We start from the raw sequence: 18,808 nt of genomic DNA, 5'->3' as shown, positions 1-18,808 counted from the left end.
TGGCAACATGGCCAAGACTAATAATGCAAAAAGAGGTAGAAAATTGTTGGAAAACTTGAGATTTCACAGACACCATTCCTTTCATTTAAGATAAGCTAAACAGCCATTGGATGGTTAAAGCTCTGTTGCAAACCAAAAGCAAGAAGTTCTAGCCTAGAACGAGTTTGCCCAGTCCATTTAGTATATCATGATCTGCGAACAATCAGTCTATACGGGAACAATAATGGAGAAACAAGGGAATATCAACTACACAATGCAAGATGTATGTATATCTTCCTCACTTGAATCTGCTGCTGTACTGTTGGCAGAAGGAGAAAGGAGAAAGGAGAAAGGAATCACAATTTCAGTTTTTAAAAGGCAGTGCTATTTGATGGTAAATTGTTTAGGTTTTTTCTAGGAATTAGGAAAACACATGGTATTTTATGTCACCTAAGAAGAGGAGCCGTAATTTAAACCACTTGGGATCCAGGCTCCAATATACTTACAACATATTGAAATACATGGAGAATATTGCACAGAGTGCAGAGTCATGGTGTGATAGTCAGAATACCAGCCTCAGGACATGTAAATTTACTTTCTGGTTCCACTGCTGATTCATAACATCTCAAAGAGTCAATCTTCTTTTTCTCTCTAAGTCAAATTGCAGGTCTGCACAATGTGGTTGTATTTCTTCCTCCTCCTAGCCTATTTATATTGAAAGATCTCTGGGGCAAGGAGGATTTTTGTTATTTCAGTTAAAAAGCACCCAGCACAATGAGTATAACTTTTCATTTGGAAGTATGAAGAACTTACTCTATGGTGAAAGTATAACATTCTTTTTCTTTCTGTGTTTCAGTTGAAGCTCCATGCAAAAACCTGTACAAAATTCCTCTCAGTAATCTCGTTGGGCGAAGCATTGAACGACCTCTGAAGTCACCTTTGGCTCCCAAGGTCATCACTACCACAACATCCAGTGGCATTGCCTCTCTTCCAGTTACTCACTCACTATCCTTATCTCGTATGGAAATTAAAGAAATTGCAAGCAGAACACGTAAAGAATTGCTGGGTAAACTCTCCTCATTCTTCAGTGCATATATTGATTGCCAAGTATGTAATTTCTAATGTTTGGACCATCACAATCAGATTTGTAACATGCAACCAGTATTCATAAATAGGAGTATTAACAAACAAATGAAACTGTGAGAAAACATTATTTACAAATAGTCTAGCCAGTGTCTGATCATAATTAAGGTGACCATATTCTAAGCCAGGTAGAAACTATTTACTTAATAACGGAAACCAGCAACAGGTACCTTAATGTTTCCATGAATGCTTTATTTTCCGTTGAGAGTATTAAGTCTTTTATTCCTTTATTGAGGCCTCTTGGATGAGCCTATACCCAAGACAGAAAGTGCGCAGAAGCAGAAAAAGGTTCCTCGAAGACAGTCAGATCCCAAGCAGGGAGCAATAAGATCAACTAGTAGTGACAGGTAAATATACTGGCTTTAGAAAAGAAACTAAGTTAGACTGTAAATGTTTTCAGAATTGATTGTTTTTCAACCTGTTCATGCTTATCTCAGTTGGCATGGGGCTGATTGAGACATTTGTATACCAATCTGAATTTCATGCTAATGTGTTTATTGGAGTATCTGAATGCTAGAAGTACTGAAATTATTATACTTTTTGTTAAAGATGGGTTAATGAGCAAAGCACGACTAAATGGGATTTTATAGGGACCTGCTGCAGTTGAGCCTGTTGTTAGGATTTGGACGACTACATTTGCACTGTGCAGGCTCGCTTGCTGGTTTTTTCATATGCTCTTGTGTTGCTATTTCCAGAATAAGTTTTGCAAAGAAACACCATAGCATTTGTCTGTTTGGCTCTGCTTACCTGTCCCCACTGCCATTCTCTTGTTTTCACAACCTATGTTTGTGTAGAGTAGTGGCAGAATTCAGCCAACATACAGTAGACTGAGATTAACAAAACAAACAAAAAATCTGCTGCAATGTAAAACCATATTTGATGTATTTCACTATTTGGAAATTAATTAGGCAGCAGGCTTCATTAACATCGCCTTTTGAGGATTCTCAGCAGAGTAAAACAGGGAGAAACTTAGTTTTAGTGGTCTGTGTCTGTCTTTAGGATAACTTGACTGAATCTAGAAATAGCCATTGATCCTACTTGCCCTGATCTGTGTATTTTTTTTAGTAACTTTTGTCTTCCTCTTTTCAGGTTAATCTCAAGCTCTTTTGAAAGCTATTCTGAAGGACGTCATCTTTCCACTAGTTCAGATCCCGATACTTTAGCAAACAGGGAGGAGAGCTCACCATCTAGCTATCCATTTCAGCTGATTTCTTTATATGATGAAGACACCATTGACTTGAAGTAAAGACAGTCTTAAAACCTTTCTTCCTTACTTCACATTTTCTTACAACTCTGTGAGCTCTGTGGGAATGTCACAAGCACTGCTTCTAGTGTAAAATGTGGCTGGAGGTGTTGGTGGTTAATCTTTATAGAACCCATGTTGTTCTGGCTAGCTCAGCCTGATTTGGTGATGCTTATATCTTTGACATAGGTATGTTTTCTTTTCTCAGTTAATGAACCATTACTTTTTGTGGCATTCTAACAGTAGGTAATGAATGAGAGATTTAGGTTGAAACTGAAGTAAATAAGAAGTATTACTTGTTCTGAGCTTCTTATAATTTGAAGTACCTGAATGATATTAAGCTAAGTTAATTGCTGTTATTACTATCATGAATTGTTTTACAACAGTGTATGTCGTGTGGGAGGAGGAATTCTATAACAAACATAAATCACTCCTTTTGGTTTTTCAGTCTTCAAAAAACCAAACAAAACAAAACAACAAAAAAAAAGACTTGCAGACCAGGTCTTTCCAAACAGTGCAGTCTGTCCTTGAAATGATGCAGCTGTGATATGTTTGCTGAAGAATCAAGGATGTTCTATAAAGATGAGGTAAGATATGAAGATGCTGCTTTCTTTGCTCTGGCCTGTCTATACTCATTTTTTAGAGAAACTTGAAAACTGTTTTGGCATTAAGAATCCTTGATCAGGTAGACTTTTTATAGAAAACATGAACTTTCAAAATATTCCCTAAGAATTGGAAGTTTAAAAAAAAAAAAACAAAACAAAAACCCACAAACAAAAAACCCAACCGTATTTCTCTATCTACTGGAAAACTGTTACTGTAGTGCACCTACAGATTATCCCATTACAGGCAGAAGAGCCAACCTCTGATTTTCTTTCTGACTACACAAAGATTCCAATGCAGGCATCAGCATTAGCTGTTGTCTGCTCTTGCACCAACAGTAGAAGTCATTATTCTAGATAATCATATTTTTCTAACTGGATCCAGAATGAAATTTCACTGCTAAGAATCCACTTTTCTATGATGCAATAGTTATCTCACATCTTTTGTTATGTTAAAAGACAGGGTTTTGTGTTTAAAACTTACTTGTTTTTTTAAACCTTTCCTCTATGCCAAAAATCAACTTTGGACAGTATTTTGAAAGGGTTTTGTTTTGTTTGGATTTTTTGTTTGTTTATTTTGTTTCATGAAAGCGTGATGCTTCCAGGCTTTTTATATATGAAGATTTTGGATTTATTAGCAAGTATGTCTTAGTATGTAGAAATACTTCAGTATCCTTGATTTTATTTTGTAATACCATTCATGTGTCATGATGTCACTTTCTGTCCAGGCACGACCATCTGGAGATGTGTTACTTTTGCTTCGGCTTGTCTGAATGTAAAAGTGTTTTTGCAAAGTATTTTTTGCCCCGTTTATTGTAATGGCTTAGTTGCTCCATCCAAGAAAATATGCAAGGCCTTATCTGAAAGGATCACTTCTTACTCTCAACTGGAATGGCTGATCAAGGAAAGGAGCAATATTTTCAACAGTAATTAATCTAGGAGTAGAAGCAGTATTTACCAGTGGCTGCTATTATTTTAGTATCTTTACACCCATAGATTTGTGGGGTGAACCTTAATAAGCATCTAAAAGGAAGTGCCAGCTCAAAGTCTTTGCAAGAACTTGTAATTCTTTTTGAGAATGGTAGTTCCAGAGACTGTTTTAATTTACCCTGTCCTATTTGTCTGGGTATCTAAGGTTTAAAAAAGTCAGTCGGAAAGTATCACACGGTGCTTATTCTCCCAGAAGTTGTAAACACTTCTGTGGACTTTCTGAATCCACTTTAGGGAGCACTTAGATGTTTTTGGAAAGCAAAAGTATCACCTTTTTCCATAAACTTGATTTCTCGATGCAGTATTTAATTTCTGCTATGTGAGTGTTTTTGAAGACTCTAGCAAAATTGGGGCTTTAGTTAAAATGCAATTTTAACTGGAAACTTTACTTTGCACTGTTAGGATATCAGATTTTAAATATATAGCAATGTTCACCTGTGCTATTCTGGCATGATTTAACACGACTAAACCATAGTTCCGATAGCAGTTGAAGCAATATATGGAGATTTTAAAACTTGTTTTGAAGAACCTGAACAAACACATTTAGGTATCCTGAAAGACAAGCCTTAGAGATGGAGCTCTGGGGAGATCAAGAAGAATGAGAAAGGCTTGGCAGAAAGCTTGACTGCTGGCTATGATGGTAGTCAGGATGCATACAGATGTGTCATTTGCATCATAACCAAGACGATTATAGAAGGAGGGGCCACAAAGCAAGAGTTACTTGCCTTAACAGGAACCACAGCAGTTGCTGTAAAGTATTGCCGTAAAGCAAGAGAGCGTGTGTGTGTGAGAACCTTTGAAGCTCCACCTGTAATCACAGCATTGACAACATCTAGCAAATACTAACAAGCAAGCAGCAAAAGGACTGTAAGGAGTACAGATTAATTGACTGCTTAAGCTATACAAAACCAGATCTGACTAGCTTCATGGTACTTATCTAGAACAGGATGGTGGTATAGTTTGAAGAAGGAAGCCCAGCAACTGCCTCCCTGTCCACCTCCCACCTGAATTTTATGCTATAGCTTGACTTAATGGGTCAGGTGCGAGCTGTTACACAGGTCACAATGGGAACTACCAAACCTAACAGACTATTACTCATATAGGACAGGAAGGATCTGAACCCTGGAGAAAAATTACTTGTCTTCATTCCTCATGTATGCAGTAAGTAAGTGCCTTAACAAGTTTGCCACTTCTTGAGTTTTTGCTTCTGTAATTAATCAGCATGTCTTGCAGGGACCTAGGGATAATATTAGACCTAGCAAAAGAAGTTGGGAGGGATCAGGCAAAGTAGTTTGGTTTACATGACACCTAGAGAGGGTAGCTGAGGCTTTAGGGTCATTTAATATATAGTTTACTACCTACTTTCTGTATCAGAGCAGCGCAGAGTAAAAGTAGAAGGCAGAGAACACGGTAATACTGTCCCAATTTTGTTTGACACAAGCCACAAGAACCAAATTCTGTGAATGTCTTTATCACATTTACTGTATCAAAAGACAAAATATCACACAATAGTGTGAAATTGCTGGCACAGCTGGACAAACATCCACGGTATAAGGCTGTGGTTTCTGTGGGCTTTTAACAGTCTCATCAGATTTCCATGAGTTACATGCCTCAGTGTGATGAGTTGGCATACTCTGAACTAGCTTCTAGCCATTGTTTCTCTCAAAATATTGTCTTAGATCCATACCATTCAGACTGCTAATTAAAATCAAAACAAAAGACAACTGGTGGTATTGATATGTGAGCTCTTGTACATCATTTATAAAGGGCAAGGTATTTATACATCTATGCAACCTCTCCTACTTAAGATCAGTATCAGATGACAAGGTTTGCTGGAAGGCTACTGGGATGGACAGCTATTACTGTAATTCACTCCAGCCTTACAGCCATGTTATTTCCCTTCTGCTTTTCCAGCATGTGCATGCATCTGCTCATTAAAACTTAGGAAGTAGTCTTGGGCACAAATTGTAGCCATGTCTACCTTAAGCACAACCCTTCCTACTTTCACATGTTATGTTAAAGCTGTTTTTAACCTGCATTCTTGGTGTTGGCCGACCATTGCAGGGATGAGAAAAAAGGTAATCTTTGAATCTACAGCTGTGTGAGATGGGTGTTGTTCTAATAGAGAGGAATACTGAAAAATCTTGCTACAGATGGATGGCAGAAATTATTTCCATGAAGGAAGAATTGTTACCAAGTTGAACACTTGCTATCAAGCTAAGCTCAACTGAAGGCCTGTTCTGGACTTTTACAACAGATAAGTTTCTGCAAGAAAGATTTTATCCCAACATGATGGATTTTTTCGGAGGAGACGGGGCTCTTACCCCCTCCTGGCTAATGGTATTGTCACCACTTCAGCACTGTGCCTTAGTTTGACGAAATTATAGGAATGTCATTTACTTTGGTGCAAGCATTAGACTGTACAGGCAGTTAATTTAGAATGTACTCGTGCCTCCTCACTAGCATGGGTAATGACACATGGAATGACAGAATAGTTGAGGGTGGAAGGTACCACTGCAGATCATCTAGTCCAGTACCAACACCCACACACCTCTGTTCAAAAGAGCATCACTGTCAGGTTGTTCAGTGCCATGTTGTTGCATGTTGAGTCTGTTCAGACAGACTCAAAATGCAACATTTTGAGCTACTCCTCATCTTTGTGCTGCGTTTGCATTACAGCATGGATATAAACCCCCACTACAGCTTTGAAGTGTGACTAGGACTCAAGACCCCTGAGACACACGAGCTAAGTTAATTCTTTCACACACACATAATATGCAGCCCTTCCCAAGGTCTATGTGGCTTGGGCTTTAGGAGCTGTTGCAGACTCACAATCATTTTTGTCCAGCTCTTTCCTCTAGAGGCCATGCAGTACACATAAATTTTATAAATGTTTGAAAGTAACAAAACACTTCCTTGTAAGGAGAGCTAAACACCCACATGCAACTTGAAAGGGCTAAGTGCTATTTATGGTAGCGAGAGATCAGGGCTCTAGGGTGAATGGATGTATGGATACCTTTAGTTTCCTGGTTTGTAAGAAACAAGTAGGACCTGTTGTGATTAGTGTCCCTTCCTGGTTTGGTGCTGGGGTGCATTTTTTGTTTTGTTTGTTTGGTTTGGTTTCTTGGGGCATGGGGAGGTGTTGTGTGGTTTTTTGGTTGGTTAGTTGTTTTCAGTTTTTTGCAATGCATAACATACAGGAGGCAAGTGGCACCCAGAATGAATAGCAGGTTTGCTGTTTGCCTTCATGTGACTATTTCTATACATGTGCAAGCATTTGTAATTGAGTGGTAGATTCAAATTAAAATACATATTTTAATTTTTTTTGTAGTACTAGACCAGTCAGCTATATTTAAGCAATTCTTAATAGGGCAGGGAACAGGCACCACCTGTGTGAAGTGTAACACTATTACATAGCCAGTTACATATAGTCAAGATTGCTGCTCCAGACATTTCCTTCCTGCCATTCTATATACCAAGCCATGGATTTGTGTTCATGCATGTTTTCTTAAAGGTGTGCATCTATAACTTATGCTTAACAGATGCAAGCACCTTTCCCAGAGCTTTTGGCTTAGTCTGCATTTGAGGTATATAATCCTTTGGGTTTGGATGTGGTTTTTAATATATACACACAAATGTATGTGTATATATTTGTAATTTCTACCACACGTTTTAAGGGATTAAAAGTCCTAAGCATACATAGGAATCTAAAGTATTGCAATCTTACAAGGCGGGGGGCGAAATCCCATTTACAAGTGATAAGGTATTTCAGAATCATTTTTGTTGCCTTCTGTGTATCAAAATGAGTACCATACTATTGTCCTTATTAACAATTTGATGTCATGGTTCATATGCACAGTGCTTGCTAATTCTGTTAAAACAGTATTTTCTCAGATAGGCTAAGCCTGAGAACCTGATATTAACAATACGGGAAAGTTCATATGACAGTATGCAGCAAACATCTGTACTTGCATGCAGGTTAGAAAGTATTTTTACTCATTAGTTGAGCACAGCAACTTCACCAGCCTGTATACGGCCTAGCAGCTTCACTTTGTTGCTGACCTTCAAGTGACCGACTCCTGTTTGCTATTGGAAATTAATTGGAAGAGAAAATTTAAGATATTATTTTCTGCATATTTATTTATAGGTCTATTAGGTATTTCTCTGGCTGAATGGAAAATGTTGTGTCTCTAAAGGTTTATGCAAAAAGTGTTATCAACCTGGAATGTCAGTTTTAACTAAGTCTTTGAATGTTAGCTTTGTAATTCAGTAATTGCATATTGTTAAGACTGTTGCTACATTTGTGATCAACAACTCTTTATCTACCACTGCTCCTAAATGCCAATGTATTAATTACCATTGTTTTTAATGTGACAGTGTGTATGGTTTGTGTTTTAGATGTGACATCCAAATAGAAACAGTCCTATCACAGCTGGAACTGTTTTAAGTGCCATTTATCACCATTGTGAAGGAGTAACAGATTATTTATTCCTTCATATGTAATAAACCATGAATTTGACCTCACTTCTTTCACACATGCAGAACTAATGGTTTTTCCAAATTTGGTTCATGAGACAAGACATTAAAAAGACAGGAGGTAGTACACTATTGCTGACAGCTCTGGATTACTGTTTCCATTTGAGTTCTCTAGAAATTTTGTTTCAGAGATGTCATTCATTTAAGTGCTATATCATGCCTGTGAGAATGGTGTTTGTCTCAAGCATGACCCCATCTTTGACAAGAACTATAATCCAGCATTGGTTTGTGTTTCCAGGCATCTTTTAGACTTTCAGAGACCTGGTCCAGTTAGAGATCTTTACCTCTTAAATTAACACTATAAAACAGAGTTTTTCTCCTTTTCTGGCTAAGAGCATATTCTTGCTGTCTACAAGACCTTGTAATTCCTTTTGAAAAAGCAATGCTCTTTCCTGAATTCTGAAGTACATTCTCCTAAGAGCTACAATCCTTCTTGTGATTTAAATGCGTTCCTAGCCCACACAGCAAAAGGAAAAATAATGCTAACTTAACACTAACACCCAGGAAAGGCAAGCATTCAGAAGACTTACTCCGTGGTCAGGCATCCCAGAAATAGTAGCAGCAACACAAGTTAAAAGTACTGCAGTCTGAAATTAACATTAGGCAGGCTATCTCATTCATTGCTTTACTGTAACATGTGCCATCAAGGGAAAGGTAAAGTGGAGCAAGGAGATTTAACTTATTTATTTACAAAATTATATCTTAATTTACATCTTGGAAAAAAAATACTGGCCAATACATTTAACATTCTTATTTGGCCATTATAGTCAGTCTGCACCAGGTGAAAAGAACACAGGAATCAAAGAAAAAGAATATGTCCAAGACCCGCACAAGGGAGATTTACTACAGGGAGTATGCAGATCCCCACAGATTTTTTTTAAAAACAGAATTCAACTTTTACAAAATTCATTAAAACTATTTGATACCAAGTTTAGTAACTTAGATGTCTGCCACATCGTGCAGTTAGTCTTAACCATAGCACCATAACTCATGGTGTGCAGGTTTCATATCAATATAAAAAGCCTTAAGATCTTCTGAAGTAGGCCTCAATTTGTTCCAGGGTCTGTCCTTTTGTTTCAGGAACATGAAAGGCTGTAAAAGTTACATTGAGGCAGCAGAAGGCAGAGAAGAGCCAGAACGTGCCATAGGATGTTAAGAAACCCTGAGGGAAGGGAAACAGCAAAAAACACATTATTACACCACATTATTACAGTTCATTATTGTACAACTACAGTTCTGTATTGCCAGAGAAGACTACGGCTCAAGGCTCTCTCAGGAGCATCTTTGATAAATTTCCCTAGGAAAAGAAACTTTGGATTATAATTTATGATGCTTACTATAAAATCATTAAATTCTTTGGTTACCAAGAAGGCCATAACCCAGTTTGTTAACACACAAGCACCACTTGATATGCCTCTAGCTTTAAGTGGGAAGATTTCAGATATCACCAGCCATGGAACCGGACCCCAGCCAACGGCAAAACCTGCAATTACAAACAGAAGAGAAGAAATACAAGTTAAGTATGTATTAAAACGGAAGACTGAATGATGCTCAAGTTAGTTAAGTAAGGGGGATGCAGTTTTCACTCTAGGTTCTTGGATGATTCCAGTAAAACAGTACTGCTACCAGAAGGAAAAAGCATAAGTTACTTTCAGGCAGCATGGTAAACATTAGTGCATTTTACATCAAATTCATTACAAGAATATTCTTAATGAGCAGAACTTCTTACCATCAGGTCTCTGAAGTGGTACGCTTAAAAAATGACTTTGTTTCTAACTGCTGCTGTAAAGCAGTTTAACCTGAGAAATTACTATTAGCACAAGAAGGTATAAAGTCATTTTCCAGGGAATTGGCTTAACTAAGCTGCTAGCTCTATCACCAGGGTTGTGAACACTCAGCCCAGCTTTGCATTATACCGTGAAAAGGTCTCTCAAAGTCATAACTCATTTCCATTCATCAATAATGTGAAAAAATGGAACAAAAATGTCACATTCATCAGACAGTTTGAGTTTTGTGTAATGGCTGCTTAGAGGCCTGTTCCACTTACCAGCAACAAAGAGCCCTAGGCTCACTACTGCAAGCCAGGATATGCTGCTTTCTGCTCCTGAGGAGGCTGAGTTTAGAGTGGACCATACATCAGGATTTGATGAGTTGTTTTCACTTGGAAGGACCATTTTAAAGTAAAGCCCGAACAATGCAGTACTGACAGCCATGATTATCCCTGAAAAGTAGACAATAACCAAGTTGTCACTGGTTGCCACTTGGGTATTCTTCTGAGAGACACAGTTGGTCAGCCGAAGATAAGATATGCTGGCCCTCACAGAGGTGTTTCTTAAAAGATACTGTTCTTGGAAATAAACACTGGCCTTGACAGGAGTGGAAGACGCTACACAAGCATTCTAAACAGTAACCAAACAATACAGTCTTGACAGCAGTCATTACTATTGAGTGTGCAAGACAACAACTATATCAAACAGAATAAGTTTTCTTTAGCTCATTTACTTGTAAAGTTAAAATTTTTAACTATAGTTAAAATACATAGTTCAGTATAACTGAACACCACAATGTACCATGAAAGTAGCAGCAGCCACAGAGATTACTTTGAAGGAGCTGTTTGTTGACAACTTGGGTATGGGAATGTATCATGACATTGAATCTTACTAAGCAGAAAAATTATCACGATAGTAAGAATTGTCTTGGTGACATAGCTATATCAAAATAAAAACTGGCCTGGTAAGAAGACAAAAAGATAGCCATATGTAGTTTCAAGGGGTTCCATCTACAATGTACATATAACATGATAGTTTCCTCTTATAATTTTAAGTCTATAGTTATATCAAATTAGAAATACTCATATAAATATATATTTATATAACCAAACTACTTAAAAATGCATAAATTGCAATACTTAATACCAACTTAATTTTTAACTTAACAGTTAAAAATTACTGTATGTGATATCAAACAGTGTCGTCTTATTGAAAAAATTCAGTAACATGTTTTACCAGATACGTAAAGCAGCACTTTTCGTCCAGTTTTATCTACGATAAGTGCAGCCACAGCAGTGAAACATACTTGTATGGAACCCACAACAACAGAAGCCATTCTGCTGTCCTGAAATAAAGTAAGAGGTAGCAAGAATTTGCTCTTTCAGGCTGGTAAGAGGATCATTTATCAAGCATTACAAATGCATTTGTTTCTTGAATCTGAAAGACAACAAACTATGCCACAGACGTTAATGGTGGGGGAAGATAACAAGGTGGGAGAAGACATCACCAACTAACACAACATACTGGCCTCTTAATAAACTAAAATAAGCCACAACTCCTAGAGTTTCACCTTCTCTGAAACACTGCATTTGCAACTCTAATTAAAAAAATTATATGGGAAGATGACTGTAAGAGGAATTTCTATCAGTATCAAATGTTTCAGACCAGTAAACCATACTTCCCCCCCAGAAAAAACCCAGAACATTCAGGTACACCAGAGTAACACAATCACGAAAGTATCCAGAATACAAACCAAAAAAGCCCACTAAAACCCAAACCCTGTTATTTATGACACAGGCAGGATCATTATCAAGTCAGTTTTTTATGTGTTTTAGACTTACTATAGCACTGACTAAACTGACAGACATTTGTCAGTTTGGAAACACACCCTGATTACCTTGAAGTTTGCATCTTCAAAGATAGTTTCTGCATAAAACATAACTGCATTAATGCCTGTTACTTGCTGGAAGAACATTAGAGCCACACCAATAAGAAGTGGTTTGTAGATTGAGGGATTCTTAAACTCAGAGATATTCAGTCCCTGTTAAAAAGATGAAGCAATGATTTAGTGAAAATTTTCACTTTTTAAATCGAAGAACAAAACTAACAAACCTCCTCAGAACATTTCAATCCGTTCAAATTCAGTTTCCCAATCCCCCTTTAGCAAAACTAAGCACCTTAGCAGTAAAAATGTTGAGATTTGAAGTATTAAAGAATTCCAGAAAAGCATTTTTCCCCTTTTCTCAGGTTCTAGAGACAGAAATTGACAGTAGAGAGAGTTAACATGAATGAATCTATGCTTTGCAGAAACCGAATTTCAATGATTAGACCTGCCTATTTAAGCACACATGTCACAAGAGGCTAAATGATGCTTTTAGAGATGCAAGAAAAAATGCATTCATACAACACAAGCAATAGGAAATTAGTGTTAGAGGTGTTGAACAATCCTACAAAATTGCTAAATAAAGCAAAAAACTAGATAGCTGTCATACAACTAACAAGATCACAAGCCCCACTGCTACTCATGTACACTGATGGCAGGCCGACAGTGGATAGCAGATGCAGCTGAAAGGTAGAGGAAAAAGATTCAAAGAATCTCACTTGCTTCTTGAGTATCATTTGGAACACTGTTTGTAGAAAAGGCTATTAAACAAGCTTTGGTAAAACCCTTTTAATTACGTTATATGCTTTCAGATGTTATCTCCATACAAAAAGCTTTTTAACAGCAACCAGATTCTCATCACCTCCTCCTGAACACTGGCTTCAATCTGCCCACATTCCCATTCATGGTCCGCATGTGGTCCCCGCAGAAAGTGCAAAGAAGCTATGGCTTCTGAGCGTTTGTTCCGATTCAGCAGAAATCTCGGTGTTTCAGGCATGAAGGACATGAACAACAGCATTACGCAGGATGGAAAAGAACACAACACTGCCAGCCAACGCCATTTCAGTGTTATTCCTGGGTAACGGAAAGAAAGAGGACTATGAACAAATAATTGTACAACTATTAGTTGCACAAACAAATTAACATTTACTTTCAGTTCTTCAGTGTAGTTCTTTCATTACATGTATGTATTGGGTTTGCGTGGCAAGGTTTTGGTAGCAGGGGGAGAGGACTACAGGGGTGGCTTTTATGAAGCTTCCTCTATCTCTGAGCCAGTGCCAGCTGGCTCCAAGATGGCCCCACCACTGGCCAAGGCTGAGTCCATCAGCAACGGTGGTAGTGCCTCAGTAATAACGTATATAAGAAGGGGGGGCGAGGGGAGGAACTGTGCAATTGCAGCTGGAGAGAGGAGTGAGAATATGTGAGAGAACTCTGAAGACACCAAGGTCAGTGAAGAAGGAAGGCGGGGAGGTGCTGCAGGCAGCAGAGCAGAGATTCCCCTGCAGGCCACAGCGAACACCATGGTGAGGCAGGCTGTCCCCCTGCAGCCCATGGAGCCCCATGCTGGAGCAGATCTCCACCTGCAGCCCGGGGAGGACCCCCTGCCAGAGCAGGTGGATGCCTGAAGGAGACTGTGACCCCATGGGAGGCCCATGCCACAGCAGGCTCCCGGCAGGACCTGTGGCCCCGTGGAGAGAGGAGCCCATGTTGGAGCAGGTTTGCTGGCAGGACTTGGGACCCGTGGGGGACCCACACTGGAGCAGTCTGTTCCTGAAGGACAGCACCCCGTGGAAGTGACCCACAATGGAGCAGTTTGTGAAGAATTGCAGCCCGTGGGAAGGACTCATGTTGAAGTTCACGGAGAACTGTCTCCCCCATAGGAGGGACTCCATGCTGGAGCAGGGCAAGAGTGTGAGGAGTCCTCCCCCTGAGGAGGGAGGAGCGGCAGAGACAACATGTGACGAACTGACCACAACCCCCATTCCCTGTCCCCCTGCGCCACTGGGTGGAAGAAAGGAGAGCATTCAGGAGTAAAGTTGAGCCCAGGAAGAAGAAAGGGATGCGGGGAAGATGTTTTAAGATTTGGCTTTATTTCTCATTATCGGACTCTGATTTGATTGGTAATAAACTAAACTAATTTCCCCAAGTCAAGTCTGTCTTGCCCATGACAGTAATTAGTGAATGATCTCTCCCTGTCCTTATCTCAACCCACAAGCCTTTCATTATATCTTCTCTTCTCTGTCCAGCTGAGGAAGGGAGTGATAGAGCAGCATCGGTGGGCACCTGGCATCCAGCCAGGGTCAACCCACCACAATGTACTAATTCTTTTTTGTAACCTAGAGCCCTAACCCCAATACCTGCAATGTAGGCTCCCAGTATGCCAGTCACCACCATCAACTGAACACAAGAGCCAAGCATACCACGGACTTTAGAATGAGATACTTCAGATATATACACCTAAAACACAGCGAGAAAAACGAATAATTACTTGTATCCAATTTTGGATCAAGGGCTTGATCAGTAATCCATTTCTGAAAAAACACAGATGTATTTCCTAGTAACTTCCTTCCTTAAAAAAAAAAAAGCCTCAATAAAATGGATTGAGTAAAAGAAGTATCATCTTAGCAATGTATATTGGCTCCCACTGTAAAAGAAGAACATGTTCATGACCATCTGAGGAAGCTGAACATGCGCAAGTCTATGGGACCTGATGAGATGCATCCCAGAGTCCTGAGGTAATTGGCAGATGTAGTTACCAAGCTAATCTCCGTGATATTTGAAAAAACATGGGAGTCAGGTGAAGTCCCCAGCAACTGGAAAAAGGGAAACACTGCACCCATTTTTTAAAAAGGGTAGCAAGGAGGACCCTGGGAACTACCGACCTGTCAGCCTCACCTCTCTACCTGGGACAATCATGAAACACCTCCTCCTGGAAGCAGTGCTAAGGCACAGGGAGGACACGGAGGTGATTCGAGACAGTCAGCATAGCTTCACCAAGGGCAAGTCCTGCCTGACCAACCTAGTGGCCTTCTAGGATGGAGTGACCACATCAGTGGACAAGGGAAAAGCTACCGATGTCATCCATCTGGACTTCTGTAAGGCCTTTGACAGGAACCCCCACAACATCCTTCTCTCTAAATTGGAGAGATGGATTTGACAGGTGGAGACTTCGGTGGATGAGGACTTACATTGGATGGTTGCACCCCGAGGGTAGTGGGCAACAGCTCAATGTCCAGATAGAGATTGGTGACGAGTGGTGTCCCTCAGGGGTCTGTACTGGGTCCTGTACTCTGTAATATCTTCATTAATGACACAGGCAGTGTGATCAAGGGCACCCTCAGCAAGTTTGAAGATTTCACCAAGCTGAGTGGTGCGGTTGACACGCCTGAGGGATGGGATGCCATCCAGAGGGACCTGGACAAGCTCAAGGAATGGGCCCATGTGAACCTCATGACATTGAACAAGGCCAAGTACAGAAGTCCTGCACCTGGGTCGAGCAACCCTTGGTATCAGTACAGGCTGGGGGATGAAGGGATTGAGTGCAGCCCTGCCGAGAAGGATTTGGGGGTACTGGTGGATGAAAAGCTGGACAAGAGCCAGCAATATGCGCTCGCAGCCCAGAAGGCCAACCATGTCCTGGGCTGCATCAAAAGTAGTGTGGCCAGCAGGTCAAGGGAGGGGATTCTGCCCCTCTACTCCTTTCTGGTGAGACCCCACCTGGCACACTGCATCCAGCTCTGGAGCCCTCACCACCTGTTGGAGCAGGTCCAGAGGAGGGCCACAAAAACGATCAGAGGGATAGAACACCCCTCCTATGAGGACAGGTTGCGAGAGTTGGGGTTGTTCAGCCTGGAGAAGAGAAGGCTCCGGGGAGACGTTATTGCAGCCTTCCAGGGCTTAAATAGAGCCTATAGGAAAGAAGCGGACAGACATTTTAGCAGGGCCTGTAGTGACTGGACAAGGGGTAATGATTTTCAACTAAAAGAAGGTGGTAGATTCAGGCTAGATACAAGGAAGAATCTTTTTATGATGAGAGTGGTGAAACACTGGAACAGGGTGCCTGGAGAGGTGGTCGATGCCCCGTCCCTGGAAACATTCAAGGTCAGGTTGGATGAGGCTCTGTGCAACCTGATCTAGTTGAAGATGTCCCTGCTCATTGCAGGGGGGTTGGACTAGATGACCGTAAAAGGTCCCTTCCAACCCAATCTATTCTATGAAATTAAAAGACTAATAATATGAAAGATCACATTACTGTATCAGGAATGCATAGCACAGAAGTGCCACTAAAAGAAACAAAATTTATATTTCCTTCATTATTAAAACGAAGTGAAATATGATCCTATAAAAATAATTTTTTTCTAAATCCACAAACTGCCTTGGCTACAGTTACTTCACCCAAGTCACCTATAATACTTCTATGGAAAAAGAAACAAAAAAGCCCACAAACGCACACACACACAGAAAAACATCTTGCTTACCGGAACAACAAGTGAAGTAATTCCACTGGCTACGCCTGTCAGCATTCGTCCAAAATAAAGCATCCAAACATTCTGAGCAGATATGATGACTATATATCCAAAAACATATGGTATTGAGCATATCATTAGACTCAGCTTTCTCCCAACTTTATCCACAAGATAGCCTCCTAGTATTCCTCCAGCAGCAGCTCCTAATGTTACTACTGACTTCAAAAAACAAGTAAAAAAACCCCATTATTATACACATATAAAAATAAATGAGACAGAAATTTCTTTTAAAATCTTGAAAAGTGAATAGCAGCTTCAAAAAAAAAAATGCAAGAGTATACAGGTGTTTTGAAAATCAAAATAAACATTAACTTCTTAATCAAAACATAGTCAAGAAGCACTACTCACCACAACTGAACAGCAAGTCATTTTCATATTACATGCAAAACACTTTCAATGAAGAAGAAAAAAAAAAGCAGCAGTAACTTTCCTAATCTGTCTACAAAGCTGTCCATTCACAAACTGGCCTTTCAAACTGTTTTAAAGCCCTGAAGAATTTGTTATCTTCACTAACCTGAAGTCCAGCCTGTATCCAAAAAGCAAATATTACCCACGTTGATGGATTGGACTAATTTATTAAAAAGTTTATTTTCTGTGGTCCCTTAACAGGTTCAGCTGAGAAACATGAGAATGGTTGGAAGACATTTTAGCACTAGAAATTGGTTCAAATATTAGGGGCATTTATTAATATATGCTAACTGAGAGGTATCAGAGCATAACAGCACTGTTACTTAGGAAAAATTTGAATCAATCACTGAGTTTAGGAAAAAAATGGATTCCATTATTAAGAACTGCATTTACCCTCATTAAAAGGGGTAAGACCCCATCACATAAGCAGCATCTTATTGACCTATGCTTTCAAGTGAGATCATGTAATGGTAATGCATCATACAGAGACCTACCGCAAACCACGAGGCTTGATTGCTGTCCAATCTTAATTTAGGATCGTTGATTTTCGTCAACTCTGGAATAACAGGTGAGCTATAGCCTAGCACGAAGCCAAAGCTAAGTGGTCCCAGGACAGCGGCGAACGTGGCGAGGTACAGCTTCTTGTTCTGCACTCTGAGGCAGAAGAGGCCGACAAGGATCACGCTGCCCCCACCTCCCGCTTCCCGCCCCAGCTCCGGCCCTTTAGTAGGGCCGGTAACGCTCAGGCAGGCCTGGCAGAGGGCTCGACCCAGAACTCGCCTCGGCCGCCCCCCACTGTCGGCTGCGGCTGAGCTCCAAGGAGGTCAGCACTGTCCCCAAGCCCGCCAGAGCGGCGGGTCGCGGCGCCCGCGCTCACCTAGAGTAAGAGTCCGAAACGGGGTAACTCAGCAGGCAGCGAGACTCCTCTGCAGCCATGCCCTGCCTGCGGGAAGCGCCTCAGCACGGCCAGCCCCAGACACTTCTCCACGGGCAGCCGCTACAAGCCGCGCGCCCGGCCGCGGTCTCCGTCCAGATCGTGCGGGCAGCGGTAGCAGACGGCAGAGCAGGGCAGCGAAGACGCCTCGACGACGGTGCCCGTGGCGGCGCTCGAAGACTCCGCCCAGACGGAAACGGTAGAGTGTGGCAGCGGGGAATGATGACGTCTAGCGGGTGCGCCGGAAGCTGCCTCACTACGGAGAGCAAGGGGGTTCTAGGGAGCGCCTTTGCTCCAGGTACCGGCCGGTTCGCCCGGCGCAGGGGTTGCGGTGCGGGGCTCACCCAGCCCCTCCCTTCCCGCGCCGGGTGTGGCTAAGGCGCCCTGTCCCATCCGAGGGTGACCGTCTGTCGCGGGTGCCCGCAGGTTGTGGTGCGGGCCGCGGAAGTGCTGGCAGCCTGTCCTGCTGTGGGAGCGATGGCCGCAGGGAAGCCCCAGCCCACGCCGGGCTCTCGGGGGCCGCGCGAGCCGTGGCGTCTGCTTCCCGAAGGACGCTCCGCGCCTGGCCGCTACCTGAGGTGAGCGCCGCGGCCCACGGGACTCGGGCGAGCGGCGCCGGCAGCTGTCGGCAGCAGCGTCGCTTGAAAGTCTCCATTCCCCGCCGTGCCTTTTGCGTGCGGAGGTATATGGGAGTGGGCGGGGGGAGCGGATTGGGCTTGCTGGATAACACCTAGAAAAGAGCGTCGTGCATGTAGCTTACAGTACCGGTTTCGGGGCCTCAGAGCAGCCCTTGATT

General features: G+C 41.5%; 2 protein-coding genes across 2 annotated transcripts in view; one reads left to right on the top strand and one right to left on the bottom strand.

Moving 5' to 3' along the window:
• Window positions 1–2,368, top strand: part of GARNL3 (GTPase activating Rap/RanGAP domain like 3) — a gene marked incomplete at its 3' end in the record, with an annotated part of 38,781 nt that extends 36,413 nt beyond the window's left edge. The window contains exons 26-28 of the mRNA XM_082008882.1: window positions 836–1,045; window positions 1,358–1,469; window positions 2,212–2,368. Of these exons, the coding sequence (XP_081865008.1) occupies window positions 836–1,045; window positions 1,358–1,469; window positions 2,212–2,368 (479 nt within the window). The remainder of the gene's footprint in view (window positions 1–835; window positions 1,046–1,357; window positions 1,470–2,211) is intronic.
• Window positions 2,369–9,517: 7,149 nt separating this feature from the next.
• Window positions 9,518–18,014, bottom strand: SLC2A8 (solute carrier family 2 member 8; the record flags this gene model as incomplete). The annotated part of the gene is made up of 10 exons (XM_082009090.1): window positions 9,518–9,655; window positions 9,831–9,976; window positions 10,541–10,714; window positions 11,499–11,607; window positions 12,160–12,303; window positions 13,007–13,218; window positions 14,502–14,601; window positions 16,623–16,829; window positions 17,573–17,732; window positions 17,956–18,014. 10 exons carry the CDS (start codon window positions 18,012–18,014, stop codon window positions 9,518–9,520), a joined length of 1,449 nt encoding a protein of 482 aa, XP_081865216.1.
• Window positions 18,015–18,808: the final 794 nt, after the last annotated feature.

Source organism: Phaethon aethereus (assembly GCF_964289735.1).
Source record: "Phaethon aethereus genome assembly, chromosome: 20".
In the NCBI taxonomy this organism is placed as follows: Eukaryota; Metazoa; Chordata; class Aves; order Phaethontiformes; family Phaethontidae; genus Phaethon; species Phaethon aethereus.
Note: the sequence above shows the minus strand (reverse complement) of the source record. Positions and strands in the feature narration are given on the sequence as shown.